Here is an 8,960-nt window from a genome sequence, read left to right as displayed (position 1 = left end):
GGCATATTATGGCAATACATGTTTATTGAATCCTGATCTTGAAGTAGGTTATTCAACGGACACACCCAGGTTCTTTACAATCGGAGCCAGAGACAGGTGTGAGATGCATAAATGTGAAGAAAGATCCTGCTCCATTTTATTGAGGGTTGAACTTCATATACACACAGTGACAGCCAGCCATTCAGAGGATTGTGAAAAGACAAACACAGTTCCATCGAATTTTATTGATGTAAGGATTGAAAATAACTGAAATTGTAAAACATAAAGGAGAAAACACTTTCAAAAAGAGGGCTCTGAATAGCAACAATTGTACATTGTTAATCGACACTATCGCATCGAGGCACGGTGATGGATTTGTATCTTTGCGCACTTTGTTTAAATAGAGCATGATTTATTGGCCTTTTACAATTTGTAATATGTCAAATGGGCATTCAGTAATGCTCAGTGAATATTATTCGCAAATGAAAACACGTTGATATTATTCAGTGTTTGGGGATTTGTTGCTCTGGGAGGAGGACCAACACGCGGAGGGATACAGTGCTGAAAACAGAGGCAAAGCCCACCCGTACCGCCGGATTGAGGTTTCTGGGCCACTGTGGTGCAACGCAGGGATACAGATTCTCAAAAGACTCGCCGAGACATATATCGCAAAAAAAAAACGTTGATATAATTTCGGGACTTTATTAGAGTATCTGCCGCCCAAGCAAGGTTGAGAAAAAAACCTCCCTTACACCGGTCGTTTTGTCGTCTTCGCGAAGCTTGAAACGTCAACGGGACAATGGTGAGTAACGTTAGCTGGTTAGCCACGTTGGCTAACCGTAACGCTGACTATACTGCGAATACCGCGCCGGTTCCCAGGGGAGAGCCAGTCGGCAACGCCAGCTCGCTTAATCGATACAACGTTAGAATGAAAACAAAAATCCGCTACCGTTTTATAACAGCCCACCCCCAAAACTCCGCCAGAGCTAACGCTAACTTCCCAGTGTCTTCACAGGCTAACATTGGACTAATGTAGGAAACCATGCGGTGGACGGCTAGCGTCACTTTGCAGCTGCCGTTTACCACCGTTAACCATTAATCGCGGTGTTGTTCAACGTGTGTTTTTCTTATTCTTCTTTTTTTTTTGTTACAGCGTCGATGCAAGTTATCGACATTTTATCAGAGAAAACACTCGTCTTAACCGGCGCCGCGCATTGCAACGTCAAGCGTCGTGCCGCAAGAGCAAACGGGCGGCCTGCTGCGTGCCGTACTAATGCCACGTCCACCATTAAACGGGTGTTCGCCGGCGTTCGTGTTTAGACCGTGCTCCCGACCGAGGTCTGCATCGTGCACTTCGGGTCCAGCACTCTAAGGTGGGCGTGGTGGCGGAGGAGGCGCCCTGGAAAAGTACGACACGCGTCGTTAATCTTCCCAGACGGGTATCAAGATGCGGCTTCGATTTCAGCGTAACAAGCGATGGGGGGTTTAAAAAAAAAAAAAAAAAAAAACTGTTGTAATCGGCACCAATTGCATTTACGTAAGCCCGCCGCTCACAGGTGACTGCGTGCCGCACAGCGTTCGCAACATTTTGTTTTTGTCAAAATGCACAAAGATCACGAAGGTCTCGTTGCAGCATTTTGTGCAACCTGTTTTCACAACACCCCTATGACAAAATCTCCCCCGTTACGTATTGCGCCATAACGCTGAACCGCATTCTGTTCTTTTGGAACACACCCCCCCGCATTGAACCAGACCATGCTTGGTGCAGCAGGCTGTCAGGACCCGCAGTGCACCCTCCAAAATGGGAAGTTTGAAGGGTGCACTGCGGATGTGTGTGTGTCCTTTTTATTTATATATATATATATATATGTGTATATATATATATATATATATATATATATATATAATCTTTGACTACTGCTCTTGTCTGTATCGTGGACGGACAGAGGTATGATCTGTGATAGAAGTGGTGGAAATTACAATGTCCTGTTTTTGAAATGTAAAAACTTCACAAGGCCTTTGTAGTTTTCTTTACTTCACATCAGAAAAGGAATGGAATCTCTTTTTACTGAAGGGTCACAAACGTAGCAGTACTGTTTAGCTCGGGGCGCTTTTCACAGCAGCCTTAAATCCCTCTCTCACTCGACCGCGCCATTGTATGTCTGATCCGGACCCTGCTTGCTTCAGCACCGCTGAGTGGCTTGGCAGTGGACGGACAGAATACTCTGCAGTCTCGCTCCCATTTTATTCAACCACCCTCACCGACCCGACACAGTGATTCACTGAATTTGACTTGAAGAACACCTGGCATTGCCGCCACAATCGGGCTACAGAAATTACTGCTTATATCGCTTTGGGTATTGAGAAAGCAAGGGATGGTTTGAAACTCATTTATTCTCATATGAGTGGTGTCAACTTTTGATTGTACTCTTGATAAATGAGCCCTTAGTCAGTACTATTATATTTTAGGTCTATTGGTTTTTATTGAGTGCTCCGGTGAAGTTCATGTTGTGTCTGATCACGCTAGTAGTTTCCAAGTCATTTGACAATGGGTTTCTGGCTATAAAAGGACCACATAAGACACAAAGCAGCAACAGTTGGCACAGGGCTTCGTCTGTAATGATAAAACCAGTCCCACCCCTGTCCTTTAAAAAAAGATACAATAAGGTGGTTAGTTATGGTGATATTCAGTGTGCTACATTGGCGACCCTCTTCGTGTTTCACTAATTATAGCAGGCGTGTGTATTTCGGGCTGTGGAGTATTTATACCCGACCCGCATCACACGTTCTCAGCCTGAAGTGGGCATGTTGACTGACTTAGACAGGCCCGGTAAGTCAGGATGAAAAATCACTGGGATGAATGCAAAAGTGAAACCGATTTATAAGAGCAGCAGGTTTGGGTAACATCATCATACATGCAGCTTTATGGGTGTCTTTTAGACTGTAATGACTGTCACTGATAAACAAACTAACTAAATGAGTCATTTATTTAACACCCCTAATAATGGACAGTAATGGTCATATGCAGTTCCTTGGCCCATCTGTGAGATGATAATATCAGTCGGTTTGTTTAGAATGCATTTACATACATCTGTGTATGTTGATGTAACAGAAAAGTTTGCTCTGCTGAATGTGCTCCTCATTAGGCCTTCCCAAAGCTTTCCTCTCTCTAATCATCTTACTGGAAAGGTCTTACTGGAAAATTACACTTTTTTTTAGTATCAAACACACACCCTTTAAAGGATTAAAGTTTTCTTCCTCAAGAAGAACAGCAGGTGTGCTGGGAATAAATAGAAAGGTAGCAACTTACTTGTGAAGCTATATTGGGAACATTGTTTGAATTTAGTTCTAACATATCTTGTTTGGGAGCCTTATGGTGTTTAAGGAAATCTCTCCCAAACTAGAAAAATGGACTGAATGGAAACATTGTCTTTTTTTATAACTTTATTTTAGCCTACTGTAAATAAACTTAGAAACTCAATTCAACATTTGAAAACATCTTTTGTTTACAGGCTGATCAACTGACTGAGGAGCAGATTGCTGGTGAGCGCCATGTTTGGATTGTTTTAGATTTACTACGCTAATTCCCCTACCATTATACCCCCTGAAATTACCCCCCCCCTCGCATGTGTGCGGATATATGTATGTGACACTGCTGAGTAACTACAGCGTCTTAATAAATAGTAACCAGTAACCAGAGGTCTCTTAAGATAAGTTGGTGGTTTGCATGGCTAGAATTAAAATATTAAAATATGAAGGGTTTTGAGTCACAGAATGAAACCTCACATAAAAAAGCCCACATCTGTATGTGCGTTGTAGATATTTTGGTACAAATGCACCAGTGTCTTTACTCACCAAAGGTCAGCACCCCACTTGTTTAGTTCCTTCCCAGCACTGAATTAGTCATGCACACACCAGGTTAAAGCTAAGCATGTGTTTTATATTCGGACTGCTTTAAAGACTGAACGTGAAGGGTCCGTATCAACATGAGTGCACGTGGCACACTAAAGGTGTTATTTCTCTACATGCACAGAGTTCAAGGAGGCGTTCTCGCTGTTTGACAAGGATGGTGATGGTACGATCACTACCAAGGAACTCGGGACCGTCATGCGCTCCCTGGGACAGAACCCCACTGAGGCGGAGTTGCAGGACATGATCAATGAGGTGGATGCTGATGGTGAGGATGAAAAGCAGAAATGCACAAAGAAAATTATAATTGCTGAAGTTGTATGAGTAATCTTCATGTCAAGCGTTTTTCCAGCCTTAAGGCTGGCGCACGCTTCTGCTGTTGCGTCTGCGTCGTTGCGTCGACGCACTCGTTTCAATTCATGGTTCTGCGTGTGTTGCAGAGCAATTCACCGCCAGAACAGGCAGAGTAACGTGTTTTTGTTGAAGACGACCTAGAGAGTCACGTATTTATGTATTTGTTTATTTAGTTATCATAGACTTTATTGCCCCGTGCGTCGCCACTGCTGCTTTTCATCGCGGACACATTTGTCCCGTATTTTTCTCCACAACTTTGTGCACCTCTCAACCGGCAAACCGGCGTTTGCGGCGATCTCCCTCTGTGAATCCAACCCGCCAATGACGGCTTGTATAAGCGGTCATATTTACCCATTTTTATCCGACAAAAGTTCTTAAATCTGATCCGTTCTCTCGTAAACTTTCTTCGTTTTAATAATGGCGGGCTATGAAAGCGGAAATGTGAGACTCCGTAAAGGATGTAGTTTGCGGACCAATCGCAGCCTTGTGCGCTGCGGGAGGCTTGCGTTGCTTGTGTCGCTTTTGACGCAAGCCTAGAAAAAGGGGGTCTTGCGTCTGCGTCGCTCTGAAAACGCAGAAGCATAAACCAGGCTTTAAATACAACCAGTAGAAATGTACAGTGTATGCCCTGCGGACATAACAGGTGTAGTAGTCGGTGGGGAGTAGTCGCTGCGCACGGACCAAAAAAAAACCTTTGGTGGCGGAACAAGCGCATCTAATTGGGAGAGAATCTGGTAAATTCTTTTTTTTTGTCTTTCTCTGAGGCCCAAAACCAAGTGGCCCAGTGGTTAGGGACCAGTTAGTTAAAGTGTTTTTGTTGTTTTGGATTGATATGCTCAGTTTTCTTGTTACCATAGTCACATATCTATTCTGATTCTGTTTGTATGACTGTGTAGGCAATGGTACAATTGACTTTCCCGAGTTTCTGACCATGATGGCCAGAAAGATGAAGGATACAGACAGCGAGGAGGAGATAAGAGAAGCCTTCCGAGTCTTTGACAAGGTACGCTAAGTCTGAATAGACTGCAAAAATCTGTTTCAGATTCTGATGTGCAGATTTGTGGCTCCATTAAATCCCTGTGATGGCAGGAAAGAAAAAAAGTACAGTTTATTTAGAGAGCAATTTGTGCACTATATTGAGCTGTCACACAAGGTCACCGGTTTCTATTGGTGTCGCTGTGCTAGCACAACGATTATCTTTTGCATGCTGTCATGCAAATGTTCAGTTAAATGGCCTCAGAATTGGGGAAGAAAAATAAATGCTTGGACTGAGAAGACTTATCGACTGATCAAGTTATACTTACCCAGAACATCACAGTAATACACTGGAGCTGTATTCTGAAATTCCAAATAGATCGAATAACAATATCTCCTTTGTTGGCCATCGCCAGGATGGTAACGGCTACATCAGTGCAGCAGAGTTACGGCACGTCATGACCAACCTAGGGGAGAAGCTCACTGACGAGGAGGTGGACGAAATGATCCGCGAGGCTGACATTGACGGCGATGGTCAGGTCAACTATGAGGGTGAGATGATTTCTATGGTTATAGTCTTTTTAAAAAGATGTCCTACCCTTTTTTTGTTTTCCCATTATATTAGAAACTATTGTGTTTCTTCTCTTCGCCACTGGACTTGTTTCAGCTACAACTTAATCTTTGTGTTTTTACTAAAATGTTATTGAAGCGAGGAAGACATTCTTTTATTGTTAATCAGATTTCTGTTGCAACAAAACCTTTTGCATAATTTTAACAATCTACTCTATTTGCAGAGTTTGTCCAGATGATGACTGCCAAGTGAAGAGAACGCTGACATTTCTCAACGTTGCTTGTCCTTCTGAGACCACTGTTTTTAAGAACCACAAATAAAAGAACAATTATCAGGTGATAACCCCCCACCCTCCCACCAACACACTATAGAATTAAACAATTTGCGCTTAAGTACATCCAAATACTTCTATGGTATCTGTTTAGCAAGCACCAACAGAATAATCCCTAGAGAAGTTAATGGACCACGCTTTAAGAGGCCCTGTACTTCAGACCAAGTTTCTGCTGAGTCACCCAGCTCCTGATTAATTTAGAGGAAGGAGCAGCACTGAGAAGGGCGAGGGATTGGAGCCCTTGCCACAGTTGGTATAGAGAAGTTTGCTATTTCATTCTTCCCAATATTTAACAAAACTCTGAATACTGAATCGAGTACTCTTCTTGCATGCACCCTTTCTGTGGCGGCCTCGTGTGACGAGGAGGCTCTGATCAGAAGTAGTGGTCAGGCTGTGTACACACTGGAGGTATATACATTACTATATAGCTATATATCTGTAACATTTGTGTCACTATTGGTTATTGCAAGAGCAGATAGTGTCGGTGTGGGGGTGTTTGCTGGTGCTCGGTTGCAGTCCTTATATCTTGAAGAGTTCAGACAAGAGCCAGAGATGGAAAAGGGCAAGATGTGTTTTCTCCTCTTGGGGGGGGGGGGGGGGGGGGGGTGTTGTCTTGGTTTGAGTTGTGGGCTTTACAGCGCGCCCGTGGCAGTAATTGCAGACATGAGTAACTGACATTGCTTATGGAGGATAATTGTGAAAATAACACTTGCACTGGACTGCAGTAAATGTATTTGTTCTGCGATGTCCAGATATCCTGTTGATACAATATTGATGTGAAGCTTTATAAGTATTAATGTATTAACGACCAACTTTGGTCACCAAATATATCCATCCATATATATATATGTGTATCGTAAAGCTGTTGTGGTAAATGCCCTGTGACATGTTTTACCTTTTTGGTTTTTAAATGTGCCATAATACTCTAAAACGCCTCGACCTGCTTGCAAGACTCCTTCATTAGAATATAATGCATCAACTTAATATAATAGCACATAAAAGTACATGAAGTTGCACTTTGGTATAAACCATGTGAATATTAAAAAGGTTTTGTTGTAAAAGTAAAATAAACCAAATGTCACTGTTGCTGCTGCTATAACAACTCCTATGTTACACTCATTTCTCGTCCCCTGTTCGTGTCTGATCTTCGATTAGTCCAGTGCTTCAAACTTCATCTATCTGCTTGCTGTTTTAACAAACAAAATACATATACTGTATATTCACAAAAACTGGTGGTGGGGGTGATGTGTTTAGTTTGGGCTGTTCAAGTGGGACTTCAAAATAAGGATGAAATGGGTTTGTAGCAAAGAAGTGAGATTGTTTAGAGTTTTGAGCAGGTGGTTAAATTTACTAAGATGGTTAGCTGCGGTATCTTCTGATATCCCCAAAGCATAAAACTGAAATTCTGCTCTGCTTAAGGCGTTAAATTAGTTGATGTTTGAACCGGATATAGAGAAGTGAATGGACTTCCGAAGGTATCTAAAAAATGTAAAGATGTGTTATATTTTACATAAATCAATAAACTGAGCTTTACTTCACCTGCATTGGACTCTCATCTTTAACCCATCATGAATGTCTGTTTTTACACACATCCTGTTTCCAATAGCGCTCACAGATGTCACTCTTAATATGGACATGTATTCTTTCTCTGCCCACGTTAAGCCCATCCAGACAGCCTCACATTGGTTCAGCGCTAATCACTTCAGTTCTTAACATGAGCGCCGTCTCAGGCTCAGGCTATATTTAGTCGCTCATGAGGTAGCTAATGGAGCCTTTGGTGAGCCAGGTCAGCTGGGGTCATGACCTTTCACCTACACAAATGTAAACAAGGGGCCCCCTCTTTCTGGCTGGTAGGCAACTTCTTCAGGGATTTATTTTGCAGCAAGCCTAAAAATCACCACATTTTCTCCGCTGATGATTAACTAAATCCATTTACTCACGTAATTAAATCTCTCTTGATGTATTTGTACCTAATGAGTATTTCAATTTTGTGCTTCTTAGTTACATTTTCAAGGGAAATATTTTACTCTAAACTTCACTACAATTTGATATAGTTGCTATAGTTCTACAATTACACATACACCAATGTCTTATAGATCATATAAGACATTATTATAGATTAAACTGTCCAAGAGGATATACATTATTACCTTCTGCCACTGTTAACTATACGTTTCATTATTCACCAACCCTTTGATCTGTACTGGTGTCTCTAATTAATTACCTTTTATATCACACTAGTAATGGTCCATTAAAGATCAAGACACCGTACACACTATACAAATGTTAAATCTTGGATTCGACCGTAACTGCAACACTAGGTGGCGTTGTTTCAACATTCTCTAACTCTATTGCCATTGTCTGTTTTTTTTCCCCAGCCAATTCATCCTACATACCAAAGGCTTTTGTTTGTGTACGTGAATAATGGTGTCAGTGTGTATGTGTGTTTGTGTGCATGAATGATATTGTATGGTATAGATGTGTTTGCTTCTGTGCACCACACCCTACTATCCATGACTGGGACGTGTGTAACCTAACCTTAGCTGGGGAAACCCTTTCACTCAATATTTACCTGGGGGCAGTGTTTGTGGAGCATTATATCACCATTTCCGTAACTCTATGTTTGTACTGTTCATTCTCACCTTCCAAAAAGATTTACACCTGAATCGTTGTCTTAACATTTTCCTCTTTGTCATTGTTCACTATCACATGCCTCATTTGCATGTTGCCAAAGTAACATTGTTAACGCATGTGCTTTTTATTCCTGCCCGCGGAACGTGTCATGTCTCTTTAAAATGACATTACACTGTCCCGTTGTTAGTTAATTACCCGCTGACATAG

At 42.0% G+C, this 8,960-nt stretch overlaps 1 protein-coding gene across 1 annotated transcript; it reads left to right on the top strand.

Moving 5' to 3' along the window:
* The first annotated feature begins 323 nt into the window (after positions 1-323).
* On the top strand, positions 324-7,657 carry calm3a (calmodulin 3a (phosphorylase kinase, delta)). Its single transcript, XM_040179008.2, has 6 exons — positions 324-781; positions 3,492-3,522; positions 4,013-4,156; positions 5,139-5,245; positions 5,634-5,769; positions 6,012-7,657. The coding sequence occupies exons 1-6, from the start codon at positions 779-781 to the stop codon at positions 6,038-6,040; spliced, it is 450 nt and encodes a 149-aa protein (XP_040034942.1). The 5' UTR covers positions 324-778; the 3' UTR covers positions 6,041-7,657.
* The last annotated feature ends 1,303 nt before the right edge of the window (positions 7,658-8,960 follow it).

This window comes from Gasterosteus aculeatus, chromosome 1 (genome assembly GCF_964276395.1).
Source record: "Gasterosteus aculeatus chromosome 1, fGasAcu3.hap1.1, whole genome shotgun sequence".
Classification (NCBI taxonomy): domain Eukaryota; kingdom Metazoa; phylum Chordata; class Actinopteri; order Perciformes; family Gasterosteidae; genus Gasterosteus; species Gasterosteus aculeatus.
Note: the sequence above shows the minus strand (reverse complement) of the source record. Positions and strands in the feature narration are given on the sequence as shown.